Genomic DNA, 21,159 nt, shown 5'->3' on the forward strand with positions numbered 1-21,159 from the left:
AAAAAAAAAAACAAAAACAAAAAAAACAAAAACCCATATTTTAGGTGTGACTGTGATAGATTGTAACTGAAAAAGTTAGAAAAGTCTGATTAGTGCGGTTTTTTTGCCTTAGAAACCAGATTATTAAAGATTCATGGACAAGACAGGAAACATAGTTTCAAAATAAAAGCATGAGAGTTTCTAAGGCTTTCTTGGTAAGCCTGCTTTTCTGTATTATATGGAAAAGATATGAAATGCAGTTTCCATGTTAAGAGATTGTAAATAAATAATCAGGTGGCTGTGGAAATACATCCAGGGAAGTTTTTAATGTTTCGAGATGATTTTCGCATTGTCTTTGAGTTTGAAAGTTCAGTTTTATTATGAAAATCCGTACCGGAAGCCGAGAATATACTCCAACTGTGCGGGTTCAGTACGTGCGTGCGAGACCCCCCTCACAGCGGGACACCGCAGAAGTAGATCGGGGATGAGGTCTGACCCGCAGCCTGTTGTTGATGTTCGCTGGGAGGATTTTATTAAAGAGAAAAATAAAACAAAGTGTGCGCACAGCGGAGATTCAACATTCGCTCCTGCTGTAAATGAGCGAGGAAACAGGACAGATGAGAGAAAGTGAATTGGGAGCGTTTGGAGTCGCTTTTGTTGGACACGCTGCCCTCTGGCACCGCTGCTGCTGCTAACAGCGGCTCTTTGTGCTGCAGGCTGCCGCTTTTTCCTTCAGGGAGAAAGGTAGGACCTCTGGAAAAACCTTCCTGCAGGTATTACACTAGTTTAAAATGCATGCATTTCTCCAGCACCACAACACTTGATAGAAGCTGGTGCTCCGCCTCTCATCCGTGGACTTTTACGCACAGTGTGCTTAAGGACGCACTTTGCGCCACGCGTGTGGGTAGACTATCGTGAAATAAAAGACTGGTGACCAACTTATTTGCTGTTGGTCACCAGTCTGCTGCTCACAGCAGCATCACTTCAGCCTGCATGCTCTGCTTTGTTTCAACACCGATTCTCTTTGACGCTTAAAGTAAAATCGCGTTACGTGCAAACCTTCACTGGAAGCGCTGTCACATCTATCATGTCAGCTGTTTGAGTGTTTGTAGAGTCCTGGATTATTCAACTACTCTGTTTAGGGTTGACTCTTGGAGTGAGGACAGGAGGCAACCCACACCTCGCTGGCTCACTGCCACCCGGAGGACAGGAGACCCCTGTGAGTCACAGAATTACACATGAGGCTAAACAGCGACAGAGAGTTAAAAACATCCTAAACTGATTTAAAAAATACAAAGTTTCACCTGCTGACGAATGCATTTTATTTAAACACGAGTGGAAGGACACATAGTGATATGAAGGCAATGAAAGCTTTTTAAAAATGCAAATCCACAGACAGTTATCTCTCAGCATCAGCAGAAGTGGACGCTAGTAAACACTGACAACAACAACGACTTTGAGGCAGGCCTCTTAAATTCAAATTTAGTTTAAGTGCTGGTAGTCCCCTTTCCACACTGCACGTGGAAAATCTCACATGACAGTGGACTGCAGTGTAAATCAACTAGTGAATCGATTACAGTGGGATAGCCTTATCTGATCAGTGTGATCGATGTGACTAACTGTGTCCTGTCAGCGTGAGAGAGAGAGATGAGGGGCTGGTTTTGTTCACATTCATGGCACAAAAATAGTTTCCAATCTGTCAGAAACATTTACTGTAAATTCTGACATTTTGCATTAAGTTTGTGTTTGTCTGCAGAGATAAAATATTCTACTTGAGCATGTGTCAGTATGCCTCCCGTAGTCAAGGACATCCATGGAGGTTTTCACTCTGTAAACACACAGAGGTAACTGTGGGGCTGTTTTTCACTCAGTCCTGATGGTTTGTAACCACCACTCTCTCATGCTCCTTTTTCTGTTTGAGACAGTATTTGAAAAAAAAATTGTCTTGATGAGAGGAATCATGCTCAAACTGCAGCAGCTCTGAAGATAATTTTTCATCGTGTCAACGGGGAATATGAGTTCTTAGGTCAAAGTGATTTCCATTTTTATCCAGAAAGTTGGCAGAGCGCTCTGCCCAGCATGGTGCTGTGACAGGTAGTCCATACAGCCATGTCTCTCTCTAAGGAGGCAAGAATGCCGTTTTATGCCCTGTGGACACAGCAGACAAAAACCATGCTTAGCAACTCATTGCTAAACTCTTCACTTCATTTATGTGTTCCCTCTTTTACCTCATATACATTCAAAGAAGGTTTTACATGAAAACTGAGGAGACATTTGACTTTTATTGGGATAAAAGTCCTCACTTTTTAAGTAGAGATGGTGTCTCTCTCATGAATCCAAACCTGGAGCTGGTTCCACAGAGGAGGGGCCTGAAAGCTGAAGGCTCTGTTTAACTGTTTGTTCTAAAACATGGCCAGATTTCTAAATAATCAGGTCAGCGTATGTACAGTCAATTATATGTGAGCCACAAGCTCTAGGCCACGTCCACACGTACATGGATATCTTTTTCAGTATCAGTATCAAGAGGCCAGTATCACTAATATCATCATCTCACACACATAGCTCTATCTTTAAACACAGAACTAGCTCCAACTTACTTTTTAAGTCTTCTGTTTATAAGGGGCTGTTAATCAGAAGAAAGCTGTCTTAAAAAGGAAGGTGTGAAACAGTTTGTCCGCTGTGAACCAGAAGCTCAGGATTCGCAGTTTTCTTTCAACCTGTGTTTCTTCATTACGTCAGTGCAAGCAGATATCCTAATATGTTCCCTGATAAGGCACACATCTCCAGCTGAGAACAAAGAAGCCCCACCCATCTGCTGTTTAAATATTTTGTTTGCTAGGAGCAGCCAATCAGAATAAACTTGTCTAACAAGGAGGGGGAAGGGAACTAAAACTGCTTGTTTTTGACAGTGAAGAGAGGGGGTGCACAGAGCCCCAGTATAAAACGAATGAGGGTTATATTTAACTGTGAGTTATGCAAAACTGCATGAGTGAAGTCTAATAAAAATATGGAAGTTGAATATAACAGGTTCCCTTTTAAAGCGGTGGTCCGATCTCCTAAAATTTAAACCTACTCATGCGCCTTCTTGCAAAATGTCCCTCTTGAGAAGTCCATGTTTGAATCACATGAAAGCCGTTAAGTAAAACCTGAAGTCTCTAATGTGGAGATGTGATGCTTCAGGTCACGGCACAAACTGAGAGCACGAGGTGGCTTGTTATTAGATTAAGTGTCCGCTTTTTCTGCAGGCAGTTTGGAAAGTACCCATGAGAAAACAACCCGGCTCTATCTGCATGAAAACAAAAACAGATTACAGGTCTGTGGATTCAGAGGAATGTCCTTACAATGATGCCAGATTTGCTTACTTTAAAAAAAGTCTTGAGGTGTGCAGTTGAGGGATAAGAGAACAGGATGGGGTGCTGCTGAGTTGATGTTTTGGTCGCCACGACAACTGCTCCCCCTCCTGTCTTTTCTCACCGCTAGCCTCCCATTCATCCCCATTGTAGTAGCTAAGCTCCGTTGCCCCAGGAGACCACGGGGGACAGTTGGGGAATGTGGGCGAGAATGCAGATCGCAGACCGACCCACAACAAAACGCTACGGAAGGTTAAATATACCGAAATTAATGAAGCTCACTTTAAAAAGCAACAAAGTTCTTTCTTTTTTTTAAAAACTGCACGTTTCCAAGTTTTTCACGTATAAGACAGCAGGAATATTTTCAAGCGGCTGCCATGTTGGGCATCTGTTCCTGTGTGTCCTGCACACTGGAGACTTGCAGCCTAAGAATAGAAGGTGATGTGGTTGCCCTTCATTGGCTGAGAACACACTTGGAGCCAAATCACTCAGTTTGCTCATTTAAAAAAAAAGAAAAGGCAGAATAATGGGCTCAGTTATGCTCTTCCATACACTTAGAGTGCCAACATTTCAACAAAGCTGTCTCTCTTCTTGTTGCCATTCCTCAGTATGTGTCCCTCTGAGACTGTTTTACTTCTGTCTCACATGACAAATTATCTTTTTCCTATCCCTCCTTCTCTTCATTCATCTCTCTGCCTCCTCTCCCCGCTCTCCCTCTCTCCCCTCTCTCCCCTCTCTCAGCTTTCTCTCTCTCCCAAATGGTCTCCATGCCTTTTCCAAACACTCCCTATCTATAATTAATCTCTCACTCTGTCTTCCTCCCCCATCTTTCCGTCTTCTCCCAAGGCTCCAAGATAGATTCCCTCAGGAGTAAAGTGGATCTGCTGCGCCTCCCTCTGGCCCTCTCTACCAAGTCCATCAGCAACTGCAAGAGCCAGTTGGGAGTGGTCTGGGACAAGGGCGGTTTGGGGACAGGAGTGGCCCGGAAACTCCGCCCACCGCCGATCACTGACATGGACAACGAGTCAACGTACTCGGGATACTCTTACAAGTCATCCCACTCGAGGAGTTCCCGCAAACACAGGTAGAAGAAGCAAGCTGAGCAGCAATGCTGTCCAGTGTTTGTGTTTGTGTCTGTCATTGTCCTCACCCCGTTTTAAAATAGCAGAGCATTTCTGAAAGGCCAAGCTGAGGTCTTTAAATCTAAATTCTAATGATTGATGAACTTTTCAGTCATATTACAGCTGGATGTCACAACTCTTACAGTAATAAACCAAATCTGTGATTAGGACGTGAGCAGCGAAACTATCACTATCAAGTACTGTGATCACATATCATCATGGTGCATAACAACCACATGACAACAAGCGAAAATGATACTTCTGACATCTTCTAAAACCACTGAATCATTTTAATTTCACAACAGTAACATCTAATTTGTATCCACAAAACTTTTAATATTAGACAAATATACGAAATGCAGGTGTGATTTATCCACACCTCCCTGGTCCTCTGTGAAAAAAGAATTGCCCTGTTTGTTAAATCCTGAATTAACTGTGATTAATTGCACTTGGGCTTTATTACTGCTAGACCTGTCAAATCAAGAAATTACAAACGATCGCAAAAAGCAACACATCATGCCATGACTTAAAGAAACGGCTGACAAACAACCAGTTATGTCTAAGCCATTTGTAAGGCTTTGTGATTCCTGTGAACTGCAGTGAGAGCCATTATCCACTAATGGATAAAACTTTGAACAGTGGTGAAGAGTGTCCTGCCTACCAAAATGACTCAAAGAGCACACTGACGACTCATCTAGGAGGTCGTAAAAGAACCTAGAACAACATGTAAAAACTGCAGGCCTCACAAGTCTCAGATAAGGTCAGAGGTTATGATTCAACAATAAGAAATAGACTGCAAAAGTGCCATCCATGCGAGAGTTCAAGGAGAAAATCACTGCTGAGCAAGAAGAACACAAAGGCTTGTCTCACATTTACCAAAAAACATCTTTGACCCCAAAGACTTTTGGGGGGAAAAAGCTGAACTTTCTGGAAGATTTGAGTCCTGTTAGATCTGCATTAAACTGACACAGCATTTCAGAAAAACACCATCATACTAACAGTCAGACATGGTGGTGGTAGTGTGATGGTCTGGGGCTGTTCTGTTGCTTCGGGACATGAATTCTGATCCCTACCAGATAATCCTGAAGGAGAATATCCAACCATCAGCTCATGCTCAAGAGCGGAGCAAAACGTCCTCCACATGTGAAAGGCTCAGTTTTTTAGTTTTTTGGCACTGCCAGTTTTAGGGGCACTTGCATTTTAATGCAGGCTGTAGGTTTGGATAAGTGTTTTCCCCTTAATAATGAAATCATTGTCTAAAAACTCCAAAAGTTGATTCTGTTCATCTGGACGTAGCGTTTTCAGTGGGAGAACACGTCCAGAACACGTTGGATTTTGTTGAGAAGGTGAGGGATGTCATTATGGAGGCAGATGAAACCATGTTACATCTCTGTTCACTTGCATCCCAGTCACGGAAGCATTGGAGGTAGTTTGTAAGAGATTACAGGATGACACCAACCTCAGCAACAGGACCACTCTCAGCATCGACCAAGTGTGTTTGCTTTTGGAACTGTCTTCATTTCACCTACTTCACATACAAGGGTCAGTTCTACAGGCAGAAACATGGGTGTGCCATGGGCTCCCAGTTTCACCCATCGTGGCCAATTTGTACATGGAAGAAGTGGAAAAAAGGGCTTTGCTATCCTACCCTGGAACACCACCAAGCCATTGGTTTGGATATGTGGATGACACCTGGGTGAAAAACAAATCTCAGGATGTACCACATTTCACGGATCACATTAACTCGGTGGACCGACACATCAAATTCACCAGGGAGGATATGAAAAGTGGCAGGTTAGCCTTCTTAGACTGTGAGATTTCCATCAGTAATGGGGGACATCTAAAAGCTGACGTGTACCATAAACCTACGCATGCGGATCAGTATTTAAGGTTTGACTCTCATCATCCACTGGAGCACAAACTCTCCCACTGAAAACGCTACGTCCAGATGAACAGAATCAACTTTTGGAGATTTACTTACCTGGATGACTGAGCACGCATCAAGACGTAGTCTAAAAACTGCATTTTGTCTTTACTTTAGTTATCTTTGTCTAATATTAGAATTTGTTTGAGAATCTGGAACATGTAAGTGTGACAAATATGCCAAAAACTAAGACATCTGGAGGGGAGCAACTATTTTTTCACCACATTGTATTGCTATGTCATCAATGGACAGTCTGTTAATTGACATATAAATCATCTGACTAAAATCAAACAAACAACTCTAGAGCACGGGCATTCACTAGTAAATAAACAGTAACACATATCTTTAAAGACACTAAACAAAGTCAACACGCTGGTTACATGAAACAGTAGTGTATAATTACATTATATGTTCATAATAACAATGCAGTAGATTATGGAAAAATATAAAATGATGTTTTTTTTCTTAAATAGCAGAGTTTCACCACAACAGCTTCTGAAGAATCAGATCAAAATCTGCTGACATGAATTAAATGTTGTGCGTTTGTAGACGATAACTACTTTTTTCTTGTGTGTGTGCAGGGAGAGAAGGGACAGGCATCGCTCTAAGAATCGCGATGGCAGCATCCGTGGAGAGAAATCTGTGGTCATCCAGGCTCCGGGGGAGTCGCTGCTGGACGCAGATTCCCCCAGAGAGGACGACAGGGTGAGAGATTCATTTTTCATTTTTAGTCTTGTAACAAATGTTCTTCATAGCCGCGGCATTTCTGACACTGACCTCTTCCTTCAGGATGACAACTGGGGTGAAACGACCACGGTGGTCACCGGCACCTCCGTGGACAGCATCTCAAACGAGGACCTGACGCAGCTATCTAAGGACTCAGACGACTCTTCAGCGCTGGAGTGCCGGCGTTACATCAGCCCAGCACTGGGAGCCATTCTGGGCTTCGTCTCTCTGATCACTCCACTGGCCTTCTTGGCCCTCCCACAGCTCTTGTGGCGGGACTCACTGGACCCTTGTGGCACGCCGTGCGAAGGCCTTTACATTTCACTCGCCTTCAAGCTCCTGATCCTCCTCATCTCCACGTGGGCGCTGTTTCTCCGCCCGCCCAGAGCCGCTCTGCCACGCTTCTTTGTGTTTCGCTGTCTGCTGCTTGCGCTGGTCTTTCTCTTCGTGGCGTCCTATTGGCTCTTCTATGGGGTGCGGGTGCTGGAGCCCAGAGAGACAGACTACAGGGGGATTGTGGGCTATGCGGCATCTCTGGTGGACGCGTTGTTGTTCATTCAGTACCTAGCCCTCGTGCTGCTGGAGGTCAGACACCTGCAGCCTGCTTTCTCTCTGAAGGTTGTGAGGAGCACAGATGGAGTCAGCCGCTTCTACAATGTGGGACATCTCAGGTTAGTAACTGTGGAAAATCAGGAGTATTTGTCTATTTTTTGTGTCTCTTTTTTTTCTCGAGTTCTCTGAAATAATGCTTTTTAAATTTCAGTGACACTTGCTGCAGAGTTTGGCCACGCTGTAGTAGGGGGCAGCATTTCATCACTGTTTGATCTGTCTGGGTCATGTTCGTTTCAACCCACTGCTAAGATGTCCAAAAAAAGCCCACTTTGTTTTGCACATGCATTATTTTCTCCAAACCGCATGTGGATCAACCCACAAAAAAAAGTCCAGATTTTGTTACGAAGTTTTCCCCACAGTGTCGGTGGAACTGTTCAGTCCTACAACTTTGACTCTTGACCTCAATGCATTGCACTAATTCTCAGTTTTAGTCATTGCTCTAGTTTTCCTGCAGTTACCAACCAAACCGCAGTGAGTGGTTTTTAAAATATGCAAAGATCGTGTGGATGGTGTTGCTTTCATTTTCTGTGGGTGGTTAGGAAGTCACGCCCGTGCTATTTGTGTTAGACCCCTCTTAACCTTTGGCTCTGCTGTGAAGCTGCAAGCATGTGCTGGTGGTGCAAGCAGAGCGATCGGACTAAAAACTCAACACAACTGCAAAATATGTGGCCATAATTAGGTGATGATTTTATTTAGAGGATTGCAAATCACAATAACAGTCATCTTCAAGTTAAAGACGTTATAGATAGAAAAAGGAACAGCCCAGCAACACTCGAGAAGGGGAGAAAAAAAATAAGCTCTGGATGGACCAGACAGCTCAGGAGGGCAGACGTATGCTATAAATGTCCAATTGCACAGCAGGATGGGTGAGAGCTGATAAGGATCACAGATTCAGACGGGATCAGGCCCAGATGCTGTTCAGCTCTGATCATTTTGCATTTAACTCAGGTTGAACATCCTCAGAGTGGACTGAACTCTGATCAGCCTTTCTGGAACAGGAGACTCCAAAATTGTCGATCTCACAGTTATTCAAGCCACAGTTTCTTTTTAAACTCAAGAGTTTGTTGAACCTGCTTCCTGTAATAGGGCCCTGGCGACTGTGGAGGTCATTTGAGTGCAGTGAAGTCATTGTCACGCTAAAGAAACCAAGAATATTGTGACTTTGCGTGTTGCCATGGAGCTGGAAACACTGTGGTCATAAAGGGATGGACATGATCAGCAACGATACTCATGCAGCCTGTGGTGTTTAAATAAAGATCAGCTGCTATGAAGGGACCCAATCTGTGCAGAGGAAACATCCCCCACACCACCAAACCACCAGCAGCAGCCTGAACTGTTGATGAAGGCACGACGGAGCCATGCTTTCATGTTCTTTGTGCCACTACACTTACCATCTGAGTGTTGCAGCAGGTTGTCTGGATCATGTCTACATGCCTAAATGCAGAGCCCTGTGATTGGCTGATCAGATATTTGTGTTCGTATTCAGTTGAACAGGTGTTCCTAATGAGGTGGCCAATGCAGCGTACTTCATAGCAGAGGATTGTTGTTGCATGTGATTTATAATTCTTGCACTGCTGTGCACTTTTTCTTGTTTCACGCTGTTATGATTGATTTACGTTGTCACTCCACAGCAACCGTTTTTTGAGCGGCACTCCATCTGAGTGACTGTTGCTGTTTCTTCCTGTTTCAGGGGCAGTAAAGCAGCAAGGATGTTAAGGTTGCCGACGCTGATAACAACTCTGCGTCCGTTTTAACAAACTTTCTTCCTCTTTGTTGTGCAATGCAGCATTCAGAGGGCCGCAGCGTGGGTTCTCGATCAGTACTACAGCGACTTTCCGGTTTATAACCCTGCGTTGCTTAACCTCCCCAAGTCCATCCTCACCAAGAAAATGTCTGCTTTCAAAGTCTACAACCTGGGGGAAGGTAACAATTCAGCTGAGGAAAAAACCTTATCAGTCCGAGTGAAATAAATGACGCTGAATGAAAAAGCAGGAGTTTTCACCTCCACATGTAAAGCCATAGCTTCAGATTGCATAGTGAATTTCACACAAGCACGAGTCTATTAATTTATTTCTTCTAAATTCTACATGAAATAATAACTGATAAGCTCATCAGAAGTATCAGAGCCACCCGTGTTACTCTGCTCACGAGTTAAATGTCACATTTCTGTTCACAGACAACAGCACCAACAACTCCACAGGCCAGTCCAGAGCCATGATTGCAGCGGCCGCTCGGAGAAGAGACAACTCTCACAACGAGTACTACTATGAAGAGGCCGAGGTGGAGCGGAAGGTCCGCAAACGCAAAGCCAGGTACTAACGGGTGTGTGAATACAGAAGTATTCACTGACAAAGATGCAGAAGTTGCAGACTTGGTTAAACTTAAAAGGTTGTTTTCCTACTAAAACATAATCATATAAACATACTCAAAGTTAAGAAGGAAGCACAAACACAAAAAATGATGTTAAGATGTTTGTTGTCATGAACTAACTACATTTGTGGAATTCATATTATTACGTTTTTACCTGAAAGTCCTAAAATGATGCTCTTTTTTTTCCCCGTGGGGTAATAAACATAGAAGTATAGAATTTGTAGATTGTAATGTAGATGAAATTGGTTTAGTGGAGTCATGGTGTCCTTAATCCTCACAGGCTGGTGGTGGCAGTAGAAGAAGCTTTTACCCACATCAAACGTCATCAGCAGGAAGATGCAGTCACTTCGTCTCCCAAACACCCGCGGGAGGTGATGGACCCCAGGGAGGCAGCTCAGGCCATATTTGCCCCCATGGCGCGGGCCATGCAGAAGTACCTTCGTGCAACCAGGCAGCAGACTTACTACAGCATGGAGAGCATCATCAGCCACCTGCAGTTCTGCATTACCCACAATATGACACCAAAGGTAAGGAGGGTCAGTTTGTGTGCGTGATTTTCCCCAGTTCAGTCCTGGGAGGAGACACACATCCCTTTAGCGTTGTGTCAGGAACGTAGAAATAAAAATATGATACAATAAGCAGAAATGCACTATTTCCAGCTAAAGGTTCAAATAAATGAATTCTGCTCTTGTGTAAGAGGACAAAGTATGAAAACAGTTTTTTGACTTTAATCCAAAACATTTCTTTTATAAATGTTTTACATTTGATTATGAATTGTGATTGAAATTGTCCAGCATTAAAATAGTGGCAGCATTTTTTTTTTGACATCACATCCAGCCACATTAAACAGTCTGATGGAGTTTGTTCACAAACTGTTGTGCATTTTTCCTGCCGTGGTTAAAGGCTTTCCTAGAGCGTTACCTCGTCCCGGGCCCCACCCTGCAGTACCTGGACAGTAACAGAGGGCGCCAGTGGACACTAGTGAGCGAGGAGCCAGTGACCGCCTCTCTGCGCCAAGGCCACGTCTTCAGCCTGAAACGCCTCGACCTTTCTCTGATTGTGACAGTAACGCCACTTCCTTTCTTGCACATAGCCGAAGAGTTCATTGACCCTAAAAGCCACAAGTTTGTCATGAAGCTTCAGTCAGAGACGTCTGTGTAGGAGGGGAGAGGCACCGGGCAAGGCAGGGGAGGGGCAGGATGTCGCATCGTATGTACTAATACCTGAGGTCTATTTTTAATGTATCTTTTGTTTGTTCTTTATTTACTTTGTGGTATTAAAAACCTGATTGTTATGACTGTTTATTAGAGAAACGTGTGGCACAGAAAGGTCTTTACTGACATAAATATAGAACTTGTAGGAAAAACACCAAGGCCACAAAAATAGCACGTTACTGACGATCTTCCATTTACTTGCTTGAAAAACTGCTGACTGTTAACTTTGCTCTGTGGTTCTAGTTCCCGTTGTTGCATTTTGTTTGCTCTTTAAATTAGATTCTTAATAAACATGATATTCCTGCACTGTTTACCTAAGACAGATCTATGGGAAATATTCAAGCATTTTTATTGTTCTAAATGACCTTTTCTATGTGCAGTCAGACCTGAAAGGCTTCACTTTATTTTTCTAAGACTATAGCTCAGTTCTCTTTTCTTTCTTTAGCATCTTCTTTTTTTACTTTTTTAGTTCCTGACAGACGGACCTTAAAAGGCAAAGAATGAACAGAAAACTTTACTAAAAGTTTGCCTGACATTTATAGACTGCTTTCATAGCCTAAATGCGGAGACATGAAACCATCTTTGAACTATTTCTTCTTATATTTTTTATTCCACATGAAGAAGGTGAAATGCTTACTTTGTAGTAAATATGAAATTTTAAGTGAGTCTGGAAGGACAATTTCACTGTTTCTAAAACATGTTTTGTATTGTTTATGTGATTTGGTCACTCACTGTGAGCACCACTCTTAACCTAAAAACTTCCTGCACGTATTTCAAATTAAGATCCTAAAAGAGTTTCAGTGCATAGGTGCCCTTCATTTCTGCAGGGGTTTGAGTGTTTTCCTTTTTTAAAATGTAATTGTATTTTTTATTGGGTGTATTTTGCTCTCACTTTGTTGTAATGAAACTAATGTCTTAATGTCCTGAAATTACCACTTGTCTCTGCAGGTCACTGTCTCTTAAGAAAAGACTCTTGAAAAAAAAAAAGTATTAAATGATGTCAGTCAAACCTCATATGTGTCACCAGATAGTTGAGTTGTGTATTCGTTTTTTGGTCTGAAAAAAGGAAGTGAGGTTGACATACGTAGGAGTGTGTGTGCCCTAACACGAGGTGACAAATTTCCACAGTCATGATATTCCATGTAGCTAAAGTTGACTGGAATTTGCCACACTACAGAAAAAATAACCTACAATAATACAAAATACAAATGCTATATAATTGAAAATGAAACCATAAAATACATTTTAAAAAACTGAAAGAAAGAAATTCAAAATGTACCAAATAAAAGAGGATGGTAACTTTGATAACGGACAATATTTTGAAATAAGTGATGAACATATAACAAGAATATGTTATTTAATGAAAAAAGTAGTGTAGTATTTCTGTAGTAAATTGTATGATGTGGTTAAGAGTGTCCTCAGTAGAGAGAGAGTGGTGATTGGAGCTGACTTTAATGGACATGTAGGTGATGAGGTGTTGGGCAGGTATGCTTTAATGGTGAGAAACACAGAAAGACAGATCGTAGTAGATTTGCAAAAAGGGTGGGAATGGGTGTGATGAACACTTTCCAGATGGAAGACAGGTAGGGAATCAGGAAGTGCAGAGGATAGCTAATCTGGATGACACACCTGGCAGGGCAGTAGGCTTTTTAACCAAACTCATTAACACAGTTTGGTGATTGACACAAAGAGTACTTTGACTGATTTTCAAGAACAAGAGTGATGTGAAGACAGGTCATTGAGATGAAAATGTTAAGGTTTTCATTGGTTGTGACTCATGACTAGAATAGACAGCGTTAAGAGTAGATCAGAGGACAGCTCAGGTGGAGCGTTTTGACAAAGAGTCAAGACAAAGATGCTTTGTGCATGTTCAAAGGAGGGAATGTGTATATATTAGACAAACGATGCTGAGTGTGGAGCTGTCAGGAAGGAGGAGAAAAGGAAAAATATTCATGGTTGTAGTGCAGGATGACATCCAGAGGGTTAGTGTGATGGAGGCAGATGCGGAAAGAGGAAGAAGTGATGTATGAAATACAAAAATTACAGAAAGTCAAAGCACTTTGACTGTGTTGACGTCAGATGATGTGTCAGACCTGGAGATAAAAAATGTTTTAAATATTTATATATTTAAAACATATTATATTATATATATATATATATTGATGTTTATGGTCAAAGATTATATATTTAGAAGACAAAGTACATCAAGTCACAGCAAAACGTAAGTGATGTATAAATAAAAATGTATTAATAATAGCAACACACACACATATGAGATGCGCAGATGCGGATGCAGAAAAGAGGAAGAAGCGATGTAGCAAATACAAAAAAATCAGGAAGTCAAAGCACTTTGACTGTGTTTCACGTCAACTACCATGAGACTACCGACCCTATTTATTCTTTTCTTTAAAGGTATGTCCTGTGTACATTATCTGAAGCTATTTATCAGACACAGATGTGCCAGACCTGGAGATTAAATACGTTTTGAAATATTTCTACATTTTGCTTTAAAAATGAGTAACTTCCTGGTTTCTTAGGTAGTAGTGCAAAACTTAACTTTTGAATTAATCGCCTCACATGCTAGACATAAATGATGTAAATGTTACCCTTTAAATTTTAGATTTGTTCCAAGAAAAGTGTGTATAGTGAAATTATTTACTGTTGTACGTATTATAAAAAAGGAGGATGGTTAGCTGGTGTATAGACATGGCTGCTGTCACATGGCTTCATTTCCGTTTCTCATACAACTAGTTGTTAACTCTTCTGAAAATGAGACCATATATCCATGTGTTTAGTGTTCATTAACATACATTCCTATTGTACAATCTATTAGCTTGACCATTTTTGTGTGATTTTGGAAATGCTTTGATCTTTATCCTGAAAGATTATATATTTTAAATCTGTATTGATGTCTACCTTAGCTGACACTTTAAAAAATAATTAATTAATATAAAATGTCAGAAGGAATTCTCATTCTAGACTGATAGAGTCATTGGGATTATCCGTTTGAACCAAAAAGAAAAAATATCTTGACAGTAGATGTTCAATATTGCCTGCTTATTGTTGAAACTACTGCAAATGCTGCACAAAAAACCACCAGAATATCCCAAGAATTTGATTGTTTTCAGTGGGAGAAAACGTTAGATGAACTGAATCAACCTTTTGGGATTTCCTTACCTGAATGATTGATCATCGTGTAATTATGTGACAGATAGCTGTCATTAGCCATTTTATGAAACTGTCATATTTAGGCATGAAAAGCAAACAAAATTTTACAATTTCTGTATTTAAAAATTCCAACAAAATAACCTGTAAAAATGTCTAAAGATATCAGAGTAGCGGAGTTTTTGAAGCTTAAAGTCACGAGTATTTATAGAAGTTATTTTCCTTCCTTCTTTGAGTGTTTAAATCTGAGAGAATGTGTACAGTGTTGCTAAATGTGTTTTTGTATTTATTTGACAGCATTACAAGTTGTACAGACAGAAGCAGTAGATAAATCACCTCCAAAAGTCTCTGGGTACCTTGGAGAAAACATCACATTGCCCTCAGGAGTCGACCCATCGTGGAGTCTCATCAAAATTGAGTGGTCAATATTCACCAACATCACTTTGATTGCCACTTATCGCAATGGGAAAATAAACACTGATCGTGTCCCTCAGTACACAGGGAGACTCACTCTTAACACAACATCAGGTGACATTTATCAGCTTTTTTATTGCAAAGGAATTGTAGTTTTATTTTTTTCTTGATTTGGTTTCAATGTATTTTATTCTATAGGTGACCTAACAATTCACAACTTGAAGGAACGTGATGCCATTGAATACACTGTAGAAGTCTTCAACAGTGAGGGTAAACGCAAAACGAATCAGATCAAAATTACGGCAAAACGTAAGTGATGTATAAATAAAACTGTATTAATAATGAAATCCTTTATATTTTGACTTTTTTGTTGTATCATCTCAATCAACCATCTCTTATTTATCTTATTTAAAGATTTGCAGCATTTATGGACTATTACAGACTATTTTGAATGCATCCATGCTGCACAAATATCAAATTCAGCCGTCTACAATCAAATATACTACTTGGTTTAAATTAAGCTACACAGGCTTGTCTTTACTTTATCATTTTCACTCTCCATCCTTGCAGAAAAGCTCCAGCAGCCATCCATCCAGATAGTCACGAGTACATCTGTAGAAAGTGGCTGTTTAATGGTGGTGAACTGCTCTTCTCTGGATAAGGGTGTTAACCTCTCCTGGGGTGTTGAACCAGCCAGTGTGCTCACCATCAACAAGAGTCATCCCAGTGACAGCTCTGCACAGCTTTTTGCATTTGTCAACACCAAAGAGAACTTTGCCAGTTTTACCTGCATCTCCAGCAGAGATACAGAGAGTGTTTCATCCAAACCTGTCACACCAAAGTGTGAGAGTAAGATCTGTGGTAAGTTGTTGAATGGGACACATTCTTTAACATATAAGCACAACATAGGCTGAGATGAAGATTAAACAAAAGATCCTGTATCAGTAACCAGTAGTGGTGTCAATGCATCCTTTGCTGGAAGGACTCTAAACTGAAACTAAAACGGACAAACCAGTTGACACAGATAATTCACATATCTGATGATTATGTTTTTGCTTCCTCTGTATAGATTCAAATTGTACGACTCCACCTTCACCCACAACAGAGACACAGTACTGTGCTGGAAAAATTGTTATTTGGGTCTTTGCCACTTTTGGAATATGTGGCATCATATTTTATATGATTTATCGTTATCGAGGTAAGTGGAAAATAATTCACCCTCAGAAGAAAATGTTTATTCAGTTTCCTCCTCTGTGTGCAGAGCAGTAGAGAGCATTGAAGATAATATGAGGTTAGACCCTCTTTTGGCAACTGTCATGTATTTTAGTATAATTTTCTGACATTGTCTTTTAATGTTATATTCTGCCAACTGAAGACTGAAGACAGGGTAGAAGGAAAACAGGTTTTGATGTCCATCTTTCTTGATGTTACAGTGCAATCATACAGCCCGCAGGGTGACTTGTCATGTATAACTCAGACTGTTGTTACTCTGGTACAACGAAGACGAGGAGGTAATTTCATAACACACTTTACTTGAAAAATAGAAAAAACTGGATACTGTTTCGATCACACAGGGTCATTGTTTGTAGACTCCCTTATTATGGTTAAGAGACTAAAACATTGTGTGCATGTTTCTCCACTTACCTAATTTGTTGATTCATTCTGAATCATCTTTAGACACTGCACTTGGTAATCCAACTATTTAAGTTGCTTTTGAAGATAAAATTGTGATGTGTGCCTGACTGAAATTAGGTTTACACATGTGAAATGAGTTGACTACATTTGCAAGCAGCTTATTCAATCAATATTAATTAATGGGCAATGAATGTATGACCATATGAACACCCCTTTAACCCAGTCACCCCTCATTGTCTTCTAATGCTATATTTTGCCAACTTGTCTATTGGAGACAGGATAAAATGAAAACAGTTTTAAATGTCCAGTTTTTTGAATGCCATGATGTTACAACAGCTGGCCTGGTTTGTCATTGATAAATAAGACTTTCTTTGAAGAAAAAGACAAAGAGGTCGTTTGATGACATGAATCAGTGCAGCAGATTTAAAACACACATTACCAGAAATATGGCAAAAATGCAAACTGTTCTGATACTGTGAGATCATTGCTGACTAATACAATAGTAGATTATATTTCTTGTTATTTTTTAGTTGAATTTAATGAGAGTGTGTGTTTTCCAGCGCAAAGAAGAACTGACAATCCTGGAGAGGCTTTACAAAACCAGGAAGACCAAGGTGAGCAAATGGGCAAATAGTGAAGTTAAGTGGGAAAACAATGCTTATTTTTTCATAAAATAATTTTACATGCATTTCATCAATACTTTCCAATAACACACTTAAAAATGCCATTTGAAACTCTAAACATTTTGATATGAAGAGGAGCAGTTTACATGATTCATATCACTCTAAACAGCTTGAATAGCTCACTGATTCTGATGTTTCGGCGGGTCCGCGCTTTGTGATTAAGCCCTTTTTGCGCTTGATTCTGAAGCTGCAGGTTTTATCTCTCTACAAACTATTTGACTGAACCAGCAGCAAAAGAAGATCCAAACTTCACATAAACATCTTCATGAATTCCCTCTTACTTGTGCTGTTTTGCTTCCACCACGATAAAATCACACTTCATGCACAGCTCTCTCTCTCTCTCTCCCTCTCTCTCTCTCTCTCACAGTACACTTCAAGAACAGTTTCCCGTCTAAAAATCTGTTTTCTGAATTATTCGCTTGCTTGTTATGCACAAGTCTATGTTATTTACAGCGCTGTTGGTGGCTGTTACTTCTAAAAAGAAAGCCTCATTTCTGCAGTTCAATACTGAACAAACTTAAACTTTTTAAATTTATGCAAAATTGCAAAATGCTTGGCTATGTCTCTAATAAAACCTCTGTAACTTTGCTCTGCTTCACTTTAGCAGCATCAGGTAATGTTCATATGTTGATTAATGGTTTTCTTTCATTTGTGATCTACTGCAGAATATTTTTATAAAATCCCAGGCCAGGAAAATGACCTTCATGTTTTTCTGTGTTTTATCCTCAGCTATTTTGACACAAAGGCATCTGCTGTGATGCTCACACCTTTGATCAAGTCTCGCAACTGTCAGCTTTCTTTTTATAGATATAAAAATATGGAAATGTACTGATGCATGATCTGAATTATAATATTTCTGAGGCAAAATTTCCCTGATTCAAATCGAATTGAATTGAATCGTAGAGCGAATTGACTTTAAAGACACTTTACCTGAAATATAGCAAAAGTACAAACTGTTCTGACAATGTGAACTTTTACTTACTTGTTCCCCAAGCAGCATTGCAAACGTTAGCTCATATAGGCCAGATAGAGATTATTAGCTAATTTTCAGAACCACTAGTTTGCTGGTATATTGCTAGTTCCCAGTCAAGGAGCAGATGTAGTTTATTAATTTAGTTTGTTAAAGATTTCTATTTCGATACTGTTTGTGCTTCATTGTTTGTTTACAGTAAACCTCCAGATCCAGGAGGCAATAAGTGAAAATGATGTTAGCTCTCGATGTCCAGCATCAGCTGGTATTCAACAGAAATTGCTATAAATTAATATGAATCAGTTTAGACAATTTATTAGGTTGTAAATTCTATTTCTGTTACATTTACATTTTTAGTGGCAGTTCAAAGACAGACAGAGGAAGAGCAGAAAAGAAATCAGAATGAAGACAGCAACAAAAGAGCAAGTCAGCAAAAAGAAACAAGTAAGATTTGACATGCACAAGTATGCGAAATCATTAAGCAGAGTGTTATACTATATATAAATATGGATCTCCAACCTGCTGTTATAAATATTTATATAAGATTATATGTTCATCATGTTCTAGTTCAACACAAGGAGGAGAACAGAGAGCTTGAACAAGAGCATGAAGAACAAGGTGAGCAAATGGGCAGATTATGAAGTTAGGTGGAAAACATGCATTCATGGATGCTTTGTACCATGCCAGTACTACATGAAGACTTAAAAATACTAGTGGACATTCTACTCAAAATGCTATTCGTAGGGTGATGTTTTAGTGTCTGTGTTGAATAGTGCCACTTGACTCCTTCTTTGTCGTTAAGAAACTGCAATAATGTGTGCAAGTTTCTCCTCTTGCCTGCTTTGTTGCAAATTGTTTAACTTACTTTGGAAAATGTTGGTCAACATGATTAAGCCTCTGCCTCATGCTATTGAAATCAATAATTTACAAGTTAGAAATGTACAAATGTGGAAAGAGTTGACTACATCTGCAAGCAGCATATTATGCATGTTAATTCCACTCATTGTGTTAAAATAAATATCCATTCACAGCACTTTTTTCCTGTTTAATTATTTCTTGAATTCAAAAACAGTAAAAGCAGCTTATGAATATGTACATAATAATAATAATAATAATAATAATAATAATAATATGTATATATACAAGAATACTTTCCTATAATTGAAGCAGTGAATGGTAAATCCTAATATTGTTTGCGGTTTAGCATAGAACAAATTAAATCTGGATGTGAAAACTTAAATTGTGTACCTAATTTAGCAATGCTCAGTCACATGGTCCCTCATACGTGAACTCACACATATTTACCCTTTTACAATTTGCCCAGGGGTGGGCCCATATTTCAAGCACTCTTTAAATGACTCAGTTACCATTTGGGCTACAGACAAAAAAAAATGGTTCTGGAAAGAAGAGAAGATGAGCTTTGAGGGATATTTTATGTATAGCACAAAGCATTCAAAAGGTACTTGTTCCTGAACACAGACAGAAAAATCAGCTCTGCCAAGATTTTACCACAAGCGCTTAGCATTACTGTAACTCCTCAATCAGTTTGGTCTAGAAATAAAATTCAAATAGTTCCTGAATGACGAGAATTATGATGTAATTTCACAGAATTGAAAATGATAAAATAAATGATGATAAAATAAGTCCAGATGGCCTGTATTATATTTAGGTGATAAAAGTTTAAAGGTAAGTTTCTATTTCAATTTTGTGTAGTTGCTAGCATTCATTACACATTTTTTTATACACTGCCCAAATAACCAAGTTTCTTTCTACTTTATTATATGTCATAATAGTTTCAAGAATGTCACAACAGCCTCAACAAGAATTCCTGAATGAGTGCGAAGACATGACTGAAGACAAATGGCAGACAACCATCGTATTCGATTGAATGCATTCTGACATAATCTTCAGGCGATGGACTCAGTATAATGAATACATCAGTTATTTAACTGATAAAGTTAAAAAATGAAGTGTCATAACTTAGACATGTTGATCGTTACTCACTGTTTTCACTGTATAGGTGTTCAGGATTCTTAAATTATCTCAAATATAGGTTTGAAGGTAATTATGTGTTTTTTCTGCCTTTTTAAAATATTTCATTATCTCAAATGTAAATCTCTCCCTCTCTCTCTATTTTTTGCTATTACATGTACAGATGTAAGATATAATTACAGCAATCCAGTACTGTCCAGATTATTTCAGTTTACACTGTTTTTTTTTTTTTTTTTTTTTTGTGCTGTGTTCAGTTGTGTTTACTGGTGCTTGGTGCAAAATCAAATTGAATGGTCTTTCTGAATTATTTTCCAAATCAAAATAATTTTACCACATGAAAATTTGCATTCTTGTACGTTAATTTTAAATGAGTTCACATAAACTCAGGTATATTTGTTTTGGATCATATAATATAATACATTTGTAAATAAATGCACAAACTTAAATACCGTAAATGAGAAACATCCCTCTATTTATAGGTTTGTCGTGTTGGACCACTGTCAGGACTGTCAAAATCATGTATTAATTTCTATTTGATTCTGTTGGATTTTCTTTACTTTGAAGTTGTACTTATGATGGTAACCGATCCCCGAAAGTCAGTTGCAAATTGGTCACAATGCCTTACTACTTCCAGTTTTTTTACTTTAATCCTTTAATTCTGCAAAATAGAGTTGTGTGTATATTCATCAAATGCTTGTATGTGCTTCACTCCATGGCACTGCAATGTTGACTTTTACACTAAGTTGGATCACCAAGTGACAGTGGGAGGAAGACTAGTAGCAGAGCCCTTGAGTAAGCAAGAGTCATGTCAGTGGGTGTTCAGAATTCAGGTTGTCACCAGGGCTGGACTGGGACAAAAAATCAGCCCGGGCATTTTGACTAGAGACCGGCCCACCAGGTATTATAGGAAAAACCATAAAGCCTTTGAATGAAAACAAACGTTGTTGTGACAGTGATGTACACTGTCTTGTTGGTATATATGTATCAATCTAATAAACTTAAAC

At 39.6% G+C, this 21,159-nt stretch overlaps 2 protein-coding genes across 7 annotated transcripts; both read left to right on the forward strand.

Annotated features, from left to right (window-relative positions):
* The first annotated feature begins 28 nt into the window (after positions 1–28).
* LOC102313151 (vang-like protein 2) lies at positions 29–12,515 on the forward strand. 3 transcript variants are annotated; one of them, XM_042215766.1, is made up of 8 exons: positions 29–752; positions 4,176–4,413; positions 6,956–7,079; positions 7,164–7,771; positions 9,499–9,635; positions 9,889–10,024; positions 10,363–10,609; positions 10,986–12,515. In XM_042215766.1, exons 2-8 carry the CDS (start codon positions 4,343–4,345, stop codon positions 11,241–11,243), a joined length of 1,581 nt encoding a protein of 526 aa, XP_042071700.1. In that variant the 5' UTR covers positions 29–752; positions 4,176–4,342; the 3' UTR covers positions 11,244–12,515. The 3 variants fall into 3 exon arrangements, with proteins under 3 accessions (XP_042071700.1, XP_014185942.1, XP_014185943.1); XM_014330456.2 differs by having other exon boundaries at positions 29–723; XM_014330457.2 differs by lacking the exon at positions 29–752 and adding an exon at positions 759–1,198.
* On the forward strand, positions 11,208–20,374 carry si:cabz01074946.1. 4 transcript variants are annotated; one of them, XM_042215768.1, is made up of 11 exons: positions 11,208–11,291; positions 14,759–14,989; positions 15,074–15,184; positions 15,446–15,736; positions 15,945–16,073; positions 16,309–16,386; positions 17,071–17,124; positions 18,363–18,428; positions 18,521–18,607; positions 18,731–18,781; positions 19,957–20,374. In XM_042215768.1, exons 1-11 carry the CDS (start codon positions 11,282–11,284, stop codon positions 20,049–20,051), a joined length of 1,203 nt encoding a protein of 400 aa, XP_042071702.1. In that variant the 5' UTR covers positions 11,208–11,281; the 3' UTR covers positions 20,052–20,374. The 4 variants fall into 4 exon arrangements, with proteins under 4 accessions (XP_042071702.1, XP_042071701.1, XP_042071703.1 ...); XM_042215767.1 differs by lacking the exon at positions 11,208–11,291 and adding an exon at positions 13,590–13,708; XM_042215769.1 differs by lacking the exons at positions 11,208–11,291; positions 18,363–18,428 and adding an exon at positions 13,590–13,708.
* The last annotated feature ends 785 nt before the right edge of the window (positions 20,375–21,159 follow it).

Source organism: Haplochromis burtoni, unplaced genomic scaffold, assembly GCF_018398535.1.
Source record: "Haplochromis burtoni strain Fernald_Lab_line unplaced genomic scaffold, NCSU_Asbu1 Contig_821, whole genome shotgun sequence".
NCBI lineage: Eukaryota > Metazoa > Chordata > Actinopteri > Cichliformes > Cichlidae > Haplochromis > Haplochromis burtoni.

What these genes read in the sequence shown, in the direction of transcription:
- si:cabz01074946.1 (XM_042215767.1), top strand. Translation starts at nt 13,672, where the DNA reads ATGAGACTACCGACCCTATTTATTCTTTTCTTTAAAG. An exon ending in ATTTATTCTTTTCTTTAAAG is followed by an intron (nt 13,709 to 14,758) that starts GTATGTCCTGTG and finishes TTTATTTGACAG; the next exon opens with CATTACAAGTTGTACAGACA. An exon ending in CACTCTTAACACAACATCAG is followed by an intron (nt 14,990 to 15,073) that starts GTGACATTTATC and finishes TTTATTCTATAG; the next exon opens with GTGACCTAACAATTCACAAC.
- LOC102313151 (XM_042215766.1), top strand. Translation starts at nt 4,343, where the DNA reads ATGGACAACGAGTCAACGTACTCGGGATACTCTTACAAGTCATCCCAC. An exon ending in AGGAGTTCCCGCAAACACAG is followed by an intron (nt 4,414 to 6,955) that starts GTAGAAGAAGCA and finishes GTGTGTGTGCAG; the next exon opens with GGAGAGAAGGGACAGGCATC. An exon ending in TACAATGTGGGACATCTCAG is followed by an intron (nt 7,772 to 9,498) that starts GTTAGTAACTGT and finishes TGTGCAATGCAG; the next exon opens with CATTCAGAGGGCCGCAGCGT.